Raw genomic sequence first — 21,527 nt, 5'->3', positions numbered from 1 at the left:
TATATTTGAGATACGAGATCTTTATCTGAGAACCCAGCTATGAAATTTCCCTCCAATTTTCTGCTTTCCATCTGATCTTGGCTACATTTGTTTAATTTATACAAAACCTTTTTATTTTAATGTAATTGAAATTATCCATTTAACATCTCATTCTGCTTTCTCTCTTTTGTTTATTCACAAATTGTTCACCTATCCGTAAGTCTGATAGATAATGTATTCCCTGTCCTTCAAATTTTCTTGCAATATCTCTCTTTATATCTAGGGCATGTATCTATTTTGATCTTATCTTGGTAAAAGGTGTTAAGATATTAGTCTATGCCCAATTTTTTCTAGACTGCTTTCCAGTTTTCCCAGCAATCTTTACCAAATGAATTCTTATCCCCAAAACTTGTTTCTACATTTGTCAAATAAAAGGTTATTATATTTATTTGCTCCTGTAAATTGTATGTCTACTGTGTTCCACTGATCTACCTTTCTATTTCTTAGTCAGTACCAGATAATTTTGATAATTACAGCCTTATAATATAGTTTAAGATCTAGTACTGCTAAACCACCTTCCTTTACTTTTTTTTCCATTAGTTCCTTTGATATTCTTGACTTTTTGTTCTTCTAAATAAATTTTATTGTTGTTTTTCTAATTCAGTAAAATAATTATTATTTGGTAATTTAATTGGGATGGCATTGACTTTCTCAGGGAGCATTCAGGAATATATGGATAAGAGTAGAGATGGTGCATGGTAGGGGTAATCCAGAATTTGATTTGGCAAGGCACAGCTAGCAAGAGGATAAGGACAGAAGGAATTCAAGAATAGCTGATAGTATACAGTTGACTAGGTTGGTTAGTTACAGATCCAAAATTGTGAAGAAAGGGAAATGAAATCTAAGCCAGAGAAGTAGACTGGGAAAACAAAGCTGGCATACCAGAGCCCATCATGAAGACAAAAACAAGGAGATGAGGTTGTAGTCAGAGAAAGGAATATCAGAGCTCTGAATCATGGAGGTGGAACAGTTACAGGTGATCATCAGGGCAAGGGTATGATCATGCCTGTGGCTGAGATAGAGGTCAAAGAAATTTAGGATGTTGAAGTATTGGGAGTCTAAGGTATATTAAAGTGGGATGTTAGTATACATATTAAAATCCCCAAATATTAGAGCCATGGTTGGGCTGAAGAGAAAGATTTTTTAAAATACAGGAAAACTCAAATACGTGGCCTCAGCAATTACACTTAAACATTTCTTTGGTCAGATGTTTTAGTTATTAAGGCACAGTGCTGGAAATATTATCCCCTATCTCATTCCTCCTATTCAAATACTCCTTCCTATCATGAGTGTATTTTTTTTTATGTTTAACTAAATGTTATTATTACAAATGGATACTTAATAAGATTGTAAGAAAGACAGGAACCATTTAGTGCTGGAAACACAAGCCAAATATTTTATTAGACTTTAAAATGAAAAAAACTGAGAGTAACCATATCTCAGTAAAAATCCATGACCCGTCTAAAAGAACCAGCTTTAGCATTCATGGCTCCCCAGTCCAGGTATCTCCTGTACTCCCCGGGTCTCAGAAGGTACTGTCTTCCTCTATAGCCGGGCATCTCATATAGGATCCAGGAGCCCTCTAACACATTGAGAGAGCGTATTTCACTCATATGGAAGCTGTCTTGAATAGAGTGACAATCATCCACGAGCTCTGTCATTTGGCCTTTGAAGTCATCTCTGTCATAGAACCTCAGCCTATAGGTGCCAGAGTACTGTAATAATTGAAACAAGAAATCAATGATGAAATAGAGAGCAGTCAAAATTTTCCTACCCAAAATCTTCTTGATTCCAATTTTACTAACAGGACATAGGTGTGGAGAATTAATTGGTCTCCTCCACTTGCTGGGTCTGGAGTCAGGAAGACCTGAGTTCAAATGTGGCCTCAGACACCTACTAGCTGTGTGACCCTGGGCAAGTCACTTCACCCTGTTTGCCTCCGTTTGTTCACCTGTAAAATGAGCTAGAAAAGGAAATGGCAAACCACTCCAGGATCTTTGCCAAGAAAACCTCCAATGGGATCACTAAGAGTCAGACATGACTGAACAATAACTACAACCTGCCTTTTGCATGATGATTCCTAAGCATGGCTCGGAATAGAGCCCAACAATCCAGTGCATCCTTCCTCACTTTGTTTTTTACGAAACGGCTTTCTTAAAGTAAGATTTACCATATCAACTTCATCTTTATTATTAGAGGAAATGCCTATAAATGAGTTAACATATGTAAATGATTTGCAAACCTCAAAGTGCTATATAAATACTAGATGAGGGAAAGTGTGAATTGTAAAGCTAACCATGATATATTTTCATCTGAAGATGAATTATCTTTAAACTATTTCCTCTAAGGCTAGTTTTTATAAATGCCACCAGCCCCGGGATCCTTAATCCTTTATATTCATAAGGCTTTTGAGATATGCCTTTTTCTCTCCATTTTCACACCTCTGTCCAGGCCCAAACCACCTTGAACCTGAACTGTTCTATTGGTTCCATTTTTAGAATTCTATGACTTTCGCTGGAAAAGGCCTCAGAGATCATCTCATTGTTCATTTTACAGATGAGAAAACTGAGGCACAGAGAGAGGGAGTAATTTATGCAAGGTCACACTGACAATAAATAAAAAAGAGTTACAATTTGAATTTATCTCTTCTGAACCCAAACTCATCTGCTACACCAATTGGACTCTGTCTCTGGGTTATGCTTTCCTCCATTTCATCCCACCCTCAATAGCAAGGGATATCCTTTAAACATTATTTTAATCACATAATCTTCCCAGCAAAACATTCAATGACTCCCAGATGAGTTTCCCACAATCACAGAATATACCAAACAACTTTCTGAACATGGCCTTCAGGGTCCCACTTTACCAATGTGCCTCCCTCTACTACCCAATTTTTTTCTTCATTCTGTCAAGGCTAAGTGGTATTGAATCAATGCCCTCTAGAGTGACCGATTACAAACTGATAAAACCGGGAAAGCAAACTGATAAAAAACAAACATAAAGTGTTTTAATACGATCAGAATTTCCAGATCATATTTATGAAAATTTAATGTACTGGATCTGTTAATTTAAGCATAAACCAGAGCAGCTATTCTTTGATAAGGCTTCTAAGTTTATAATCCCTCTGATTCCATGTTAGTCATTAGATCAAGAATCTTTGAGCCTGATAATTTCTTTATTCCATTTAAAAATATGGACCCTGGATTCCTATAATTAAAAGGCAACAGAAATGGGCCAATGAAAAATGGATAGGTTGAGATATTTCACCAGCCATCATACTCTTGAGAGAGATACGTTGTCCTCTGAAGTTGGGCTGCAGCCATTTACTAGCTAGCTAGATTTGGTTTGAGAAAAGAACTTTTAAACTGCTTGACTTTCCCAAAAGACTTCAAATGGAACCATACTCACTTGGGGAATGATGCGGCAGGATCTGATGGAGTCATTGAATCCCATCCACTGCTGGTAGTCTGGATACTCGCCTCTCCGGAGGTAATACTGATGGCCCAAGTAATTGGGGCGCTCATAAATCATCCAGCAGCCACTTTCTACCCGGATTGAGTTGCAGCGGTTGAAGTAGGCCTGCAGGTTGGGGCAGTCGCTGTCGCATTCATAGGATCGGCCCTGGAAGCCCCGGTCCTCGTAGAAGATGATCTGTAGAATGAAATATTGGGGAGGGTTAAGAAAGCACCTTATTGAATAAATACATTGTCTCAGCTCTGTCTCAGCATTGCTTTCCTGTGGTCTTACCTTTCCCATTTTGGAGAGAGTTGGAGACGTTCACTCAGTGTTGTTTGCCGCTGTGGTGGAAACTACTGTATATATAGCAGCACTTCCTGCTGCCTCCGCAGGAATAACACAGACGGAGCCCATTTTGGTGAGTAAGGGGATTTTCCGTGTTCTTTTCTTTTCTGTGATCATGGTCAGGGGGAATCATTGAATGTTTCCCTCTCCCTCTTTCTGGCGAGTTCGAATTGTCCTAATTCACTAACACTGCTGTTGCTTTTGAAGTGAGAAGGGTTTCCATTCTCTCAGAATAATTATATTAGGAGAAGAGAAAGAATGAGATAGTTCTGTCCCCATGACTCCGTATGGCTCAGTTTCTAACTGTGACTGAACTAAGCAGATTATTCTCCCTGGAGTATGGAGTTTTTAATCATAATTTTTAAACGGACACATATAACGTCCTGTAAGGGAGGGATTGAATAAGATCCCTGATTTAAAAAATACGAGGTTCTATAAATTCAAATAATTGTTATTATTGTTGCTATGACAATTGTATTTATTATCAAAACTCATTTAGGCAATTTTGCCAAGATGGTGAAGTTTATCTTTAGTCTCTTTCTACCTTCTCTTCTGCATGATTTGTCATTTTCTAATCCTGCCTTCCACTTGGTTCCATACTGCCCTTTGATGGCTCAAAGCCACTTTGCTATTCTGCTCATACCTTACTTACTAAAGAAACCTACACTATAAAACTCCTTCTCTTTCCTTCTTCCTTGCATCCTCCACAGTAAAATTTTCAACTTGATGATGCTGGTAGCTAGATATTAGAACTAGCTGAGGCATGAAAGGCAGTGTGGTATGGTGGAAAGAACACTGGATTTAGAGTCAAAGGACCTGGCTTTGAGCCCTAGCTCTGCTATTTAATGTTTACGTGAACTTGGACAAGTCATCTCTGGGCCTCAGTTTCTTCACCTATAAAATGATTCTGTTGGGCTAGTCAGAGGTTCCCAAACTTGTCTGGTCTATCACCCCCTTTTCAAAAAAAAAATTACTCAGTCCTCCCCTGGAAATCTTCTTTCTTTAACCCTTTAAGGACTTTTAAAAATTTGCATCATTTCAAAAAATATAAAATACATATATTTAAAATGACACATCTTAAATTTAATAATTTATTGTAAATTTATGGCTTTTTCCCACATTGAAATTTTGATGATGCAATATTGGTAATGTAATCATATAGTACTGTATTGTAAACAAGTCATTACATGCACACATTCCTGCCAATGCATGCTAGACTTCCCAACAATGCAGAAGGTGCTTGCTTGCCAGCCAACACTTACTTGTTAAGACCTGTTGGCGGACTTGACCACTGATTAGTTATAACTTGCATTTTGTGTGTTTATTTGGAAGATAATGTCATCACTATGACCTTGACTCTGTTACATAACAAATGAAAGTAGGAATGGTTTTCCAAAATTTTCTTATCTTCTCTTCTTTCCTTATGCTTCCACTGCCCCCCTTTTTTTTTAATTCAAGGCCCCCCAATTGCACTTCAGGCTACTACTTCCCTCCTGGATCATTTCAGTGCACCTGGGCCTGGTATCATCAACTTTGGGAACTTATGGACTGGATGATGCCTAGTGTCTCATTCAGCATTAAATCAATAATCCTATGATTTAACTGTTTGACCCTTGGCAAATCACTTTACCTCTGTGAGATTCTGTTTCTGCATCTGAAAAATGGGTATAGTAATACTTGTATTAGCTGCTTCACAGGGTTATTGTAACCGACTACATTAAATGGATGATGATGATGGTGGTGGTGAGGAAAATATTCTAACAATCTACACTATGGTGAGAATGTTTGATAGAATAATTTAAAAGAGAATAAATATAAAATAGTTAAATATAGAGAGAGGGAAGAGCACTAGCGGTCATGGGTATCAGGGGAGGATTCACATAAAAAGTGGTTCATGAGCTGCATCTTGGAGGAAAAAAGGAATTGTGTTAGCCAGAACTGAGAAATGAATGTACTCCAGGTGTAAACACCAGGTGTCACTGGGGAGGGCAGAGTTTTTCTAAGGACTTTCCTTTCTTTTGGAAAAGGGAGGAGCAGACGATGCCAGACTATTTCAATACCTATCTCCTTCTTCAGGGTAAGTTTTGGGCAGAGGTTTCTCTTTTATCCCCGCTTCTCTTTCATTTCATCCATCCTCCTTCTCTGATATGGAGGTGGTGATTACTAGCCCAGAGTCAATGTGACCCAGACTGCTGCAAATAAAAAGATTAACTCTCTATTTAAACCCAAGGGTAAATTTTGATCCAAATCTAAATGGATTCTTTACTTTGAAGCTAGAAAGGTAAAATACAGATTATTAGTAAAAATCGTGGGAACTCAGAGCCCTCAAAGCCATGACCTCTGGATGCCAGGATAGACATAGTTTCTCACCTATTAAGTTCTGCGTAGTCAAATAGTCACTGCCTCTCCTTACCCTCCATACATGCTTTCTATACATGACACACATTAAGAATGTAATTAAGGTTTGATCTTAACTTTATCTAGAGCAAAACTTTTTTGAAACACTATCCAAGCTGCAAGTAAGCCATTTAAGAAGATAGAAAATACAGTAGAAGTAAAGTAGAAGAGTCAGGAGGGATAGGAAATAAGAGATATACACAAACATAAAAACAAAGAATAGGAATAGAATCTCTCAGGGAAAGTATATATTTATATATGTATGTATGTGTGTATATGTGTATGTATGTATCAATATATATATTTATAGTAATACAAGTATTACTATATATAAATACATCCATGCTTAATTGTAGCCTAGAAGGGGAAAAGGGTGAAGGAAGAGGGGAAAAAAAATTAAAGTGTTCAGCAGAGAACAAAAGAAAACCTACAAGGAAGTAAAGATGGACTGCTTTCAACCTTATGCATAGTATTTGTTATATAGGCTTTCCTAAATGGAAATTTATTGATATATTTTGAATACTCTTTTATGTTCTGCTGCGCACATGATGTGTTTTTTCTTTTCTTATTTTGTATTTGTTTATAATATGCTTCTTTTTCTTTTCTTATTATGTATTTAAGTTTTAGTATTCAAGCCTAAAATTTAAAAAAAAACATTTAAAAAAGATGATAGAAAACACTTAAGATCATATGGTAAAGAAGCAGAGGGAAAACAGAAAGTAAATTCACCAAGTCCCCAGCAGTGTCTTGGCATAGGCACAGTCAATTATTTCCCAGACAAATTCTTAAGATTAATGAAGCACAGAGCAAGGAACACTTCTGCTGCTCAACTCTTATGGTCAGTTTCCATTTATAGCATCTTCCATTGCTGCATTCCTTGATCACGCCCCTCTATTGATCTTCACGAATTGGTTCTGATTGCCCAGGTCAGTGTAATTCTACTCATTCTGGCCCAAAGTGCATGTTAGAGCCCATGTCTTCCTGAGTTGGTAAGACTGCACTGTCTCTGAGAAACTGAACCTCATTTCCCATGGTGCCTTTGTGGTTAAACCCTTGGAAATTTCCTCTGACCACAGAGATTTGTTGCCCAAAGGCCCTACACAAGCATGAGGGACAGTCAGTGCAAAGGTCTGGAGACAGGAAATAGAGTGTTGTGTGAGGAATGGAGAGAAGGCCAGTTGGGATGGATCACAGAGATCAGGAAGAAAAGTAATGTATGATAAACCCAAACAGATATGCTAGGGCCAGATTGTGAAGGGCTTTTAAAAGACAAACAGAGGAATTTATATTTTATCTTAGAGGAAATAGGGAGAAACAAGTTTATTGAGTAGGGGAGTGATATGATTAGATCTGTACTTTTGAAAATCACTTTGGCAGTAGAGTGGAGGATAGATGGGATGTGGGAGAGGCTTTAAGGAAGGGAGACCAGTTTGGAGGCCGCTCAATTATCCAGGCAAGAGGGTGAGGAGGACTTGAATGAGTAGGCACAGAGAAGGTTTAGATTGCTAGAAATCCACAATTAAAGACCACTAATTAAAACCAGCATTTCCTAGTCAGGTACTGTGATTTAAGCCCCAAAATCTGTCAAGGATCAGAGGAGTCCAAGGGAATTAGTAAGGGGTACTTTCAGTGTTATGGATGTATTTTAGCTCAAAGGTAGCTTAGTTTATCTCAGGGATTAAGAAAATCATCCAATCCTGGAGGTGACAATAGGGCCTTTTGATTTAAACAGGAAAGGGTATCCTCTCAAGGTTATGATCAAAGCATCTGGAAGACATTATTGGAGTTAACAATTCAGAACCAGGGAGTACCTTCTTGGCATCCACATCTTTGGAAGAAGAAATAGCAAGATTTGGCAGCTGATTAGATATGTGTGGTAAGGGAGAATGGGGAGTCAAGGATAATGCTAAGGTCCAAATCTAGGATAGATGGAGGATGTTGATACCTTTGAGAGAAATAGGGACCTTTGGAAGATGGGTAGGTTTGTGGGTAAAAGAGAAAGTTTCTGAGTTCTGTTTTAGACATGTTAAGTTTGATATATGATGCTTTTCCCCCTGTCCCATCTGCTCCCTAGGTTTTTTGTAAGGATCAAATGAGATATTTGTAAAGCTTAGCACTGTGTCTGCCACAATAGTAGGCACAGATAAGGACTTGTTTCTTTTCTTCCTTTCCTTCCTGTCTTTGATCCCCTCCCCCAACATTAGGGTACATGTCAAGGAGTGGAATCGTCATATGAAGGGGTATGACTATCTTAGTGAATTTTAAAAAAACTTACTGGCCGTATGAACACCAGTGGGTCACTTAATCTCTCTGAAGCCTTTCTGTAAAATGAACACAATAATCCTTTCACCATGTATCTCACAGAGTTGTGTAAAAAATCACTTTACTAACCTGAAGCAATATCTAAATGGCCAGGTGAGTCTTGGAGGTGTGATTAGGCGGCACAGATTAAGGGATACAGTGATCAGGATTCCCCAACATATTTCCTTGTGGATGTGTTCATAATCTCCAACTACTTTGTTTTTTATTTTTCAGTTGTTTAGTTGTGTCTGACTCTTCATAACCCCATGGACCAGACTGTCTGTAGGGTTTCCTTGGCAAAGATACTAGTGTGGTTTACCATTTCCTTCTCCACTGGATTAAGGCAACAGAGATTAAGTGATTTGCCCAGCATCACACAGCTAGTAAATGTCTGAAGCTGGATTTGAACTCAGGTCTTCCTGACTCCAGGCCCGGTGCTCTATCCACTGAACCACCTAGCTGCCTCCGGCAATACCCAACATTTAAACATGCTGTTGGAGAGTTCACGCATTTAGACCTAGAGTCAGAAGATGCTGTATCCTTGAGAACACTCTCTGGACTTCTTCCTCTCCCCATCGCCCAAGAATGTGCCTGTATCAGTGCTGGTGCTTAGTAGGATTCTTGCCACCAGAGGCTAGGGAATCCCGAGATTCTTTTGACCAGACAGACAGTCATAGGGATTCCTGTGGTTTTACATACATGCTATCTAACTGTAATCTCTTTGAATTTTTGCACCAAGAAAAGAGCTACAAGAGTTGTCCGAAACAGATGGCAGCTAAAATTGGTGGAGTTAGTTCAGTAGCAGGCTGTAAAGGACAGCAATCATAGGAATCATTCTATCTAGTGATTCCTCGGCCAGAGCTGCAAGGACCTGCAAGTATTCCTGATGCTCAGATGGCCTGAAGCTCAAAGTTATGCACATTTTCAAGAAGGATTTTTGACTTTAAGTTAAGAAGTGCAAACTAAATTAAAAATAAGCATTTTTATTATAAAAATTATTCTATTTTTATTGATAGCTCTTGCTTTTTGCCTTACTTTAATTCCTGAATGTATCGCTCTTCTCCCCATCCCCATAGGAAGGATCCTTTACAACAAAGGCTGAAAAGAAAATGAAAAATTCAGTCCAACAAAACTGAGGCACGAACTGTATCTGACACTCAGGGTAAATGACTCATGGTCCCCTCCTTCTTCGAAGAAGGGAATTCTTATCTTAAGCTAACCCATCTTGTTATAATTGCACAATATTCACTTTCTTTTGTTCTTGTTCTTTCTGTTTATGTTATTGCAGTACTTACGTATGTTCTTTTTCTGGTTCTGCTTTCTTTATGCTGCATGAGTTCAGCTAACTCTTTTTTGTTTCTCTGATTCTTCATATTTGCCATTTCTTACGATACAGTAATATACCGCTCCTTTCACGTGTCACCATCTGTGTCGCCATTTCCCAATTGACAGGCATCTACTTTGTTTCCAATTCTCACAAAAAAGTGCTGCTACACATAGTTTGGTGTATGTGTGACTAAAGAGTCATTTTAATTAAAGTGTGAATAAGAAGAAAGAGTGGAAGAAGTTGAAAACAATAAAACAATTATTGAAATATATAAAATTTGTCTGGTTATCATTCATTTTTTAAAAAATAGATTTTAATGACATTTTCTGTTTCTTGTATCACCATAGTTATCTCAAGTATCTCTCCCCCTCCTCCTCCCAGAGAGCCATACCATAAGACAAATTATAACTTTTAGAGAGAAAAAAAACAGCATAACTTTTTGATATATTGAAAAAATGTGAAAAAAATTTGCAATGTGTAACACTTAAGGACCTCTCACTTCCACAAAGGAATGGGTTGAGGTTGTCTTCTCATAGCTCTTCATTTGAGTCCAGCCTGATCTTTATAATTTTGTAACATTTACTTTTGATTTTTTTGTATGAGGTTGTTCTTTCCATTTATATTGTTATAGTAGGTGGCACTGTGGATAAAATGTTGGGCCTGGAGTCAGGAAGACCTGAGTTCAAATCCAGCCTTAGACACTTACTAGCTGTGTGACCCTGGGCAAGTCACTTAACCCTGTTTACCTTATGGTTCATCTGTAAAATGAACTAGAGAAGGAAATGGCAAACTACTCCAACATTTGTATAGTGTTAGATCTCTAACATGGACTGCCTACAGACCATCCTGAAAGGTGGGTAGACACAACTTAAAGATGCTCATCTAACCTTACTCATTAACCAAAACTGCAGAAAATTTTAAGACAGTGTGATCCAATAGTTAGATAATAATTTTTTTTTATAGGAATAAGAATCTCTTGCTTTGCAATTTCAAGTTCTCAACTAAAATCAAATCACTGTATATTAACTTGAGCATGGATCTAGATCTTTAAATCTTCAAATATCGACAACCTACTTAGTTGCCGATCTACCACAAAAGCAAACAGTGTTGCTTTAAAATGGTAGAAAGTTTAGTAAGATTTTAGGACTATCTTTCACAGATGAGGACACTTTAAGGGGTTCCTTGCTATGCCAACTTCACAGGAAACCACTATAACATCTCCTATCTTGCTAAAGAGTTTTTTTTTAAATAACATATTTATATCAGTCTTTTAACAATTAAATCCATAACCCAAAAGAATTAAAGAAGAGTTCACTTTTCTAACAATATTTTTAATACCATGAGTTACCCAATTAATGTTAGGCATTATCTTTAAACACATTACAAACGACGTAACTGGGGTAACTTGGCTTAAAATCACTCAGCTAACAAGTTTCCTAATCTATGTACTATAAGTTGTAGGAGGGATACATTTCACTTAAAATGAGATCAGAATAAATTCAATTACACCTGAATCTATTTCCCAAATGGTATCATATAGAACCTCAATTTATAATTTCAATTATTTAATATTGTATTTTACACAGGGGCTATGTATTTTAAGCATTTCATATTATGGGATTCACTATTTCCAGCTAATCTACTGCAAAAGATTTTTTAAAAAGTGACAGTATTCTACCCCAGTTATCACACTTAGGACCACCTTACTTACCAATTTTCTCCTAACCCTGTATAACTGTCTGTATGGGCTTTTAGATCAAGCTACAAACTTTTCATTCTCAACCTGTCTACTGGCACAGAAGACTCCTGAAGAGTCAGACACAATTGAAACAACTTGACAACAACAACAAAGTTACTGTGTATATTATTTTCTTGCCTCTGCTTACTGTATGTTGCACTAATTCATATTGATCTTTCCATACTTCTCTGCATTAATCACACGCATCATTCATATAGGACAGTAATGTTCCACTACATTCATATACAATAATTTGTTTAGCTGTTCATCGATTGATAGGCATCTACTTTGTTTCCATTCTTAGCTATCACAAAAAGTGCTACTGGAACTATTTTGGAGTATATGGGGACTTTTTTCCTTTATCTATTACTCCCTTGAAGTATAAGCCTAGCAATGGCGTTCCCTTGAGTTACTTTATTTGCATAATTCAGAATTGCTTTTTTAAATGGTTGTACTGTTTCACAGCTCCACCAACAATGTACTAGTGTGCCTATCTTTCCACAACTCCTTCAGAATTGACTGTTGTCATCTTCTGGGTCGTTTTTGCTGATTTTCAGAGTGTGAGGTAAAACTTCAGTGTGTGTGTGTGTGTGTGTGTGTGTGTGTGTGTGTGTGTGTTGCATTTCTCTTATTATCGGTGATTTGGAATATCATTATTTCTTTAAATCTTTCTGTGTTTTTAAGTATTACATAGTAATAATAATAATAATAATAATAACGGCTAGCATTTGCATAGTTCTTTGAGGTTTGTCGAGCACTGTACATGTTATCCCACTAGATCCTCATAACAACTCTGTGAGGTAGGTGTTATCATTGTCCCATTTCTACAGATGAGAAAACTGTGGCTGAGGGGAAGCTAGGTGGTGCACTGGAGAGAGCACTGGCCCTGGATTCAGGACCTGAGTTCAAATCCAACCTCAGACACATAACACTTATTAGCTATGTGACCCTGGGCAAGTCACTTAATCCCATTGCCTATCCAAAAACAAAACAAAACAAAACAACTGAAGCTGAGAAAGGTTAAGTGACTTTCCCAGGGTCACATTAGTTAGGAAATATTGGAGGGAGATTTTGAACTTAGGTCTTCCTGACTCCAAGTTCCCTTAATTAAGAGTTATATTTGTGTAAAACATGATCATAGAAAGGTAGGCCATTTTTGCTCTTAGGTAACTATGTATATACCTGCAACCTGCTGGTTTGAACCTTGAATATATGACTCACTTGAGGCCAATACATCCTAATTAAGTAAATTCAAATACAACAAACATTTACTGAGGTCCTACTCTGTGCAAGGAACTACGCTGGATATCTGGCTTCACTCTTCTCTCCCTTTCATTTCTGTAAGCAGTTGAGTTTACACATTAGCTAGCCCTAAGTAAGGCCTCATCCCACACTAGTGAAACCCATGCAACCCTGCTTCCTCTGCTTAACTAGTCTTAAACCTGTCAGCTTGCACGTGATCAGGAGTATAAGACATTACTGAGGCTCAACATGGTCAGAAAAGGCAATGGGGTCGAATCATACTATCTGCTACTTTTTTTCCTTCTGTTGTGTTTTGTTTCCTCTTTCTGGTGGTTCCTCCTATTGGTTCTAATTGTTACTTACAACATCACTAATGTGAAAATATGTTTAATAGCCCATATCAGATTGTGCACCATCTTGGGGAAGGTGGTGGGGAGGGAGGAGGAGAAAATTTTTAAACTCAAAAGCTTATGGAAGTGAATGTTGACAAATCAAAATAAATTAACTTTTTTAAAAAAGAAAAGGCAATGGGGAAGCGATGTAGTGATAATGAATTATGACAGAGAGATAGCTCAAGCAGCATGTTAATATCCAGCCCTGCCAAGATGTTGGGAGAATAACAGGAAGGATTCTAATGTTTTGGATAGATTATCTGTGGAGGATTTGAGGGAAATTCTCACCTAAGAGTCACCTAAGATGAGAAGGAATGGAGAGATTGATGTTTACATCAATGGAGGGAAGAACCACACAAATGAAATCACAGATTTACTAACATACTATGGTATCTAAGTAATTTAGGGAACTAACAAAATCTTCTGGATTACACAAATAAATCTATTCATGTAATTCTTTTAGATACTTTGATAAAGTGCTAATCATATGGAAAAAAACAAAAGGTGAGTTAAGTGCCAGACACACAAGATAATCATTTTATTCACTCTAAAATGAAATAGATTTAGAGGCAGTGCATCTTAACAGAAATCTACAACTCTTCTAAATGAGCCCACTTTGGCATTCATGCTTCCCCAGTCCTGGAAGGTCCGGTATTCCCCTGGTCTCAGCAGGTACTGTCTTCCTCGGTAGTTGGGCATTTCATAGAGAATCCAGCAACCCTCCAGCACGTTGAGGGAGTATATTTCATTGCGATGGAATCGATCCTGGATGCAGTGGCAATCATCGGTGAGCTCTGCTATCAGGCCTTTGTAGTTATCTCTCTCATACAGTCTTATCCTGTGAGAACTGGTCAGCTGGTTTGATACATACAAGAGAAAGGAAAAAACAAACTGTTAAACATCCTTCAGTTAGAGTCATTTTATGCATCTCCGGTCTTCCCAAATGGATACCAGCTTAGCACATAATAAAATAGACTCTGTATTTCAATAATCCGATAGTAGTATGTCTATATAGCGGAATCCAATGACTCTACAGAACATAATTGAATGGATTCAGGTCCAATGGTAAAAACATCCCTGAAAACACGAGTATATATCATAAAAGTATGACATAACTTAATTGACATATGTGATAGGGGGTTAGTTTATGAACACCAGCGTTAAACAGAGGTCCCCTCTCTACTTCTCTAATCCTTTAAGCTACCTGAAAGATGGTGTAGTGTGATAGATAGAGTAGTGGACTTGGAGTCAGGAAGACCTGAGTTTAAATCCCACCTAGGACACTTATTAGCTGCATAACCCTGGGCAACTGACTTGCCTTCTCTATAGTTCCTCATCTGTAAAATGAGGGGGTTGGATTTAGTAGCCTCTAAGTTACATTTTAGCTCTAGATCTATGACCCAATGACTATTTCACATTTGTCTTTGTCTTACTTTGTCTTTGCCTTGCACACAGCAAACACTAAATAAATACTTTGGGAATTGAATTCGGCTCTCTCTCATAATCATTGTGTTTTCAGGGATGTGGCTTGACTCACCATGGACCTAAATATACGTGATAATGTTCCATATGATTATTGGATTCTGCTCTATAAACATACTACTATAGACTATTCAAAAATGGAATCTATTTTCTGGTCAGTTAGGCCTTTGGAAGCCCTCAAGTAAGGCTGGGAAACCACTTGTTGGGAATGATATTTTAGGAATTATTTTCACATATAAATTACACTACTTGGCCAGTAGGTCCCTTCTAATTTGAAATTCTCTGATTCTGTGAATTAAATTCCTCAAAAAAAAGTAATTTTCTTTGCTCTAGAGTTCCCCACTGTACCAAATGTTTTGTCTCCGAAGTCAAGTCTGGCATAAACATGATTTACAGATGTTTTCGTATATCAGAACACGTTGGCCTTGGAATTTGGTCCAATTTGTCAAATTTCTACTAGTTGCTTCATGCTATTCATTACTCAACCAAATGGCCTCGTGCGTATGTTTTACTGTAGCAGCTATGTCATTTTCTTTACAGACAAAGCAAGATGAGGCAGTACATACTTGAGGGATGATGCGGCAGGACCTGATAGAGTCATTGAAGCCCATCCACTCTCGATAGTCAGGATACTCGCCCCTCCTCAGGTAATACTGGCAGCCTGAGTAATTGGGGTGCTCATAGATCATCCAGCTCCCACTGTCGACCCGAACAGAGTTGCAGCGGCTAAAGTAAGACTGCAGATTGGGGTGGTCACTGCTGTACTCATAGTAACGGCCCTGGAAGTTCCGGTCCTCATAGAAGGTGATCCGCACTAGGAAAATGCCATTCGATCAAAAGAATCAACCCAAGAACACATTCCAACAAAGCAGGTTAACCAACCCTTATCCTTCACTCACCTTTCCCATGTTTGATGCTTGTACATACAGAAGTCAGTGTAATAGTCGGCTGTGATGGGTCCTCTGATATATATACACCCCACAGGGCTTTTGCTAGGTCTGCAGTAGCTGCACAAAAGCTGTTGAATGTGGCCAGTAAGGGGATTTCTTCCCTTTTTTCCCCTCACCCTATATTATCAGTGCCATTCATTGTATGCATTGCTGCCATTCTCTCTGGTGCATTCGAGGCTTATACCATTGCAGACATAAGTGCTTGGGAGGTCACTGGAGGTAGATAGTATAGAAATGACAGGTTTAGGAAAAGGAATGGGACAAAGGAAATAGTGTAGCTCTTATTGTATTGCTTAAGTAAAGAAATATCGGGAATAGAAATTATTTACTCCCAAAACCTTAAATTTATTTTTAATGGTTAATTTTTGAGGTTTATCAGTCAAGAGGAATTTCTCCTATTTTGCCTATAAAAATGGTATAAAAAGGAAAGAAGGGAAAAAAGCATTTATTAAGTGCCTACTGTGTACCAGGCATGATGCTTAGTGCTTTACAAATATTATCTTATTTGATCTTCACCACAGCCCTGGGATATAAGTATTATTATCTTCATTTTGAAGTTGAGGAAACTGAGGCGGACAGCAGTTAAGTGGCTTGCCCTGGATCACATAGCTAGTATGGGTTGGAGATAGGGTTTCAATGCAGGTCTTCCTTACTCCAGGTCCATTTCTCTAATTGCCTCTGCGGAACAATTCTATTCCCCAGGATACCCTCTGTAGTAGGAGCAATATCTACCAGGGTCCTTACCATGTAGGCTAGACCAGTTTGTCGGCTTGTTTGTTTTCCTCTTAAAAGGCAAGGGAGTTGTATATCCAAGATTTGCTTGGTATAAGGGACTAAAGTTTGAGGTACTGGCTTCCTAGTTACCTAAGGATATAAAAAAGACCCATCAGACTTGGTGGTTGTCCCATTGCCTCACCACATCCTGATGCTCAGATGTATCTGTACGTGGAGATCAGGGAGGCTGCATCCACCTGAATCAGTGCTTTACTGATCAGTATGCTTTCCATGTTATCATTTAGGAAAACTCCTTTTATATTAACTGTTAAATGGTCTGAAATTGTCTCATTTATTTTTCTTTCAATCTCAAGCTTGAACTACCAGAAGAGCCTGAATAAGACCTGGCCTACAATTATCTTCCTATCCCTCTTTAATTTTCCTCAAACCTACCCAGCTTTTAAGGCCTTACCCAAGTTCTTCTATTATTCCAACTCTCCATGGAATGGTTTGGCACTAATACAGCATAATTTAATGCTTAATTATTATATTATTTGTTATCCTTTTATATGTGTTTTTCTTGTGTCCTCAAATGAATTTTAAGTTTCTTGAAGGCATGGACTATATCATACTTATTTTGTATTTTCCCACTCTACCTGAATATATAACAATCTCTCAATAATATTTATTTACTGGCTGATTAAATAGAAACTTGGATAATAGCAAATAGATAAAAGTGGGAGAGAAAGTGCAAGGAAAAATGAAGAGAAAATCAGGTTTTGAAGGAAGAATGAAATTTGAGCTAGAATATACCTTTTATCTCATCTAGTCTAACTCTTATTTTTCAGATGAGAAACTAAATCTCAGAGGGGAGAAATGACTTGCCCAAAGTCATTGAGTAAGAAAGTAATAGAACCATGATCCACTCCTATCCCTAAAATTGTAAATCCAGTCTTCTTGTCTTTGGATTATTCTTATTGGTAATTATTTTGGAAGACTAAATGTAAAAAGGCTGTATGGAGTAGTGGATAGGAGGCTAAATTCAAGAAAAGTGGGTTCAATCCTACCCCTGGCAAATAGAAATTATGTGACTCTGGGCAAGAAATTTAATCTCTGTGCCCCAAGCAGCTCCCTAGAAATTCCATCTATACCCCTCCCTTTCTCCCTTAAGGTAAAGGAAACCAAGATAGGTCTTAGTGTGTGTGTGTGTGTGTGTGTGTGTGTGTGTGTGTGTGTGTGTGTGCGTGTGTGTGTGTGTGTGTGTGTGTGTGTGTGTGTGGTCTTCCATTAGAGGTGTTCTCATACCTGGGACCTTAAGTATTCTGGGTATCTACTTCTTTGGAACTGATGAATGCACATTCTATGATTTCTATTTTCTGTCACCAATTTTTCATAAAACATTATTTTATAATATTGTAAGTAGTGTGACTACAAATAAGAAATCTGCCTGAGTATAATGAGAGAGTACAATGAAAAGGTTTCTTAGGTGGGGCAATAAGCCAACTCAGAATTCCCTTAAGAGTGTCTGAGTCCTTCATGTCATAGGGGAATCAATGGAAAAAGGAATACAGTGGCAGAGTTTCCAGTAAAGTTTTGTTTAAGAGGAAGGTGGTTTGGGTGGTTGTTGTTGTTTTTACTTTAGAATGCTGAAGAACCACTACCATGAACTGCTCCTTTAGTCTGTTTCAAAGTCCTAGTACTGTGCTCATTGTCAGCAAATCTCCCAGAGGTTGGGCTGGTCTTTGTCAGCATCTTTGGTTAATCGTTTACAATAGTCCTGCTGAAGCAGCAGGAACCCACAATAGTTTGGAGGGCAGTGTGTAGGCTTGAGCTCTGGTAACTCTTACAATCTAGACTCATGATTCACTGATACTATATTGCCTTGTATTTAAAGCCTCCCAGCTGAAAACCTTTTCTGTCTTATTCTATTTTGCATCTTCTACAAGGCCAAGACTAGCCCTATTACATAGTAGCCCTTCAATAAATCTGATGTTGTTCAGTCATTTCAGTCATGTCTGATTCTTTGTGGGGTTTTCTTGGCAAAGATGCTGGAATGATTTGCCATTTCCTTCTCTAGCTTATTTTATAGATGAGGATATTGAGGCAAGCAGAGTTAAGTGACTTGCTCAGGGTTATATAGTTAGTAAGCGTCTGAGGCCAGATTTGAACTCAGGAAGATGAGTCTTCCTGACCGCAGGTTGAGGGCTCTGTGCACTATGGCGCCACCTAGTGGCTCTCCAATAAATACTAGATGACTAATTGATTGCAGGCTAGTAGACAACTCGTTTTATTCATGTGGTTGTTAGGCTGAGTGTTTTGGTAACAGTGTAATTTCTGGTTCTTGGCTTATTCACTCACAACAGATTTTCCAGGGCAAAATCACTAATATTTACTAGTTCCTGAATGATTGTCACAAGGGCTTGTAATTATATTAACAGCCAACATTCAGCCTTGAATCAGATACATTTCCTATAGGATAACAACTCTTCCAAAACCTAGATGTAGAGCTAGAAATGACCTTAGACATCATCTAATCCAAGGTCCTTATATTCCAAGACCCTGAGAGATGAAGTGACATGGGTAGTAAATAGCAGAGCTGAGGTTTAAATCCAGGTCCTCTGACTACAAATCCAGCATTCTTTGTGCATTGATTCTCTAATGCAGTTTTCTTGTTGCGCCTTTAAGCATTACTATATATAACTGAAAAGATAAAATTGGAACTTTTATCTTATGCCATAAGCTTGATAAAATAAAATATAACTTTTAGTCCCCCCTTTTTAGTTTTAAGTAATGTTTATTATGAGTTAAAAGAGTGTACAGAAATGTGTGTAATATGATTATATTAACTAAAAAATTATTTTATTTTTTAGTGAAAAAAATTTATTCTCTCTCCTTCCATCTTCCCTTCATTAGAATGAAAAAATTAAAAACCCTCATAAAATCAAAGCAAAACCCACTCCCTTATTGCTTATGTCCAAAAGACATATGTCTCTGAGGACCGACCCAATATGGCAGAGTAGCAGGGGAAAAGTAGAACCACATTTCCCATGCACTCGATGGACAGAGCATTTTGAGAAATCCTAGAAAAATCACGGTGAATCAGATCAGCATAGGGAGACAGATATAGTGGATTGGGACACTGACCATGTCTAGCTAGGAGAACATCACAAAGTGTACTCCAAAGTAGGAACTAAAAGAAAACCAAGGATATGCATAAGGGCAAGAAGGATTCCTATAGCCATAAGGATCAGGCCCACCTTGTGAAAGCTGCAGGAACAGATGCTGATTAGTTCAGTCATTCACTATCCAGTTCAAGGTCACAGATCAGGGGCTCCTGAGAGGGGATCTATGCCTTGGGGTGGTATTCTAGGATGAGGAGTGGTATTGGGGCCTAGACTGGGTACTGAGGAGGGATAAAGTTCAGAAGCAAGCAGCAGCTGTGTGGCTTTAATCCTAGCAACTGATTAGGGTCTTGGTTCCATCCCTCGACAGAGTCTGAAACCTTCAGGGGGAATAATCCAGGGCAGGAATCCCAGTCCAAAAGGGAACCTGGAATTCTAAACCTGCAGAACTTTCTAACTGGCAGCAGAAGTTTACTGGAACTACAGGAGGCAAGTCCAAAGATGTGTTGCTCAGACCCAAACCCAGGTCAGGAACTTGCAGAGCATAGACCAAGAGGGCAATAATCAGACTTTGCCCTGGATCATATTACTTTAGGAGCACTAAAAACTTGCAGTTCCCCAACCTGAGCTGTCCTTGAGATCCTGGAGAAATACAACACTCAGCCACCCCCCCCAAAAAAAAAGTAGTAGAAGAACCAAACAGAACACAATCTTTTTTTTCCTCCAGAATTACACAGGCTCTGGACCTAACTGAAAGTCCAAAGTCAGGAAGTAGGTATGAAGTATGGTCAAACAAAAAAAAAAACTTCATCATACAGAGCTGGTGATAGAGACACTCAAGACACAAACCAGAAGAAGAGAATGACTTTAAAACTTCTACCAACCAAGCTTCAGTGAAAAATTGCAGCTTGGACACAAGTTCAACTAGAATTCTTGGAAGAGAAAAGCAAATTTAAAATGACTTTAAAAATCAAATAAGAATACTAGAGAAAAAGATGGGGAAAAATAGCAGCAATATAAGATGGTTAGACAGAGAATTAATAGCTTATAATGAGAGGTGCAAAACTTGATCTAAGAAACAAACTCCCTGAAAATAACAACAGAACAAATAGAAACTACTGACTTCATGAGACACCAAGACACTTTTGCAATATGATTTTGCTCTCTGTCTTGTAAATCTTCCACAAAGAGCCTATCCAATGTACTCTGTGCCTTCTAATAGATCTCTTAATAATATGTGAATACAACTGAAATATGTGGGGCATCCATTGGTTATCCAACATACTGTTGGACCTGCTTTCTATTCCATTTTTGCTATCTTCTTCCATTTTATGGTTGAGTTTATCTCATTGTCATTCATAGCAAGTATTGTTAATTGTATGTTTCACTCCATCTTCTTCACTTATATATTTCTTTCTATTGAATTCCTGCTCCGTCTTTATAAAGAAGAGGTGGTGAGAGAGGAGTGTGTTTAGCATCAGTGCTCTAGGTTTGTTGCAATCTGCTTCTATTCCTACCCTTCTTCTTCCCTCAACCCTCACACACTTATCCTTTCTTTGCTGTTAAACCTTTCTTCAGCATGAATGCTTAACTTTATCCTGGCCATATGTCTCTCTGCTGATAGCTTTTATAGCATTTCTCCTGCGTGATTCTTCGTTAGTAATACGTTGTACCCTACTCAAGTCCACCATGTGTTTCTCCATTGCCTTTTGGGTGACCCACAACTTTGTTCATAGACTGGTATTCCATGATTCAAAGCCATATAGAATTATTGGAAAAAAAATGTTTATATCAAGAAGATGGCCCTTTGATTCAGAGAAAAGCTTGGGGTCATTAAGAGTAGTGTACCCACGATAGAAGAAAGTCTCTATAAATACCAAAATATTTATAGCAATACTTTTTATGGTAGCAAAGAAGTGGAAACAAAGTAGATTTCTATTGATTGGGGATAACTGAACAAATTATGTTACATTATTATGCTATAAGAAATAATGAATATGATGAATACAAAGAAGCATGGAA

General features: G+C 38.0%; 1 protein-coding gene and 1 pseudogene across 1 annotated transcript; both read right to left on the bottom strand.

The window, feature by feature from the left end:
* Window positions 1-1,478: 1,478 nt before the first annotated feature.
* Window positions 1,479-3,649, bottom strand: LOC110223309 (gamma-crystallin B). The gene is made up of 2 exons (XM_021008729.2): window positions 3,448-3,649; window positions 1,479-1,754 (listed from the first exon to the last, which is right to left on the bottom strand). Exons 1-2 carry the CDS (start codon window positions 3,568-3,570, stop codon window positions 1,479-1,481), a joined length of 399 nt encoding a protein of 132 aa, XP_020864388.2. The 5' UTR covers window positions 3,571-3,649.
* Window positions 3,650-13,816: 10,167 nt separating this feature from the next.
* LOC110223307 (gamma-crystallin D pseudogene) lies at window positions 13,817-16,416 on the bottom strand (annotated as a pseudogene).
* Between the last annotated feature and the right edge of the window lie 5,111 nt (window positions 16,417-21,527).

This window comes from Phascolarctos cinereus, unplaced genomic scaffold (assembly GCF_003287225.1).
Source record: "Phascolarctos cinereus isolate Bilbo 61053 unplaced genomic scaffold, phaCin_HiC Scaffold_7;HRSCAF=346, whole genome shotgun sequence".
In the NCBI taxonomy this organism is placed as follows: domain Eukaryota; kingdom Metazoa; phylum Chordata; class Mammalia; order Diprotodontia; family Phascolarctidae; genus Phascolarctos; species Phascolarctos cinereus.
Note: the sequence above shows the minus strand (reverse complement) of the source record. Positions and strands in the feature narration are given on the sequence as shown.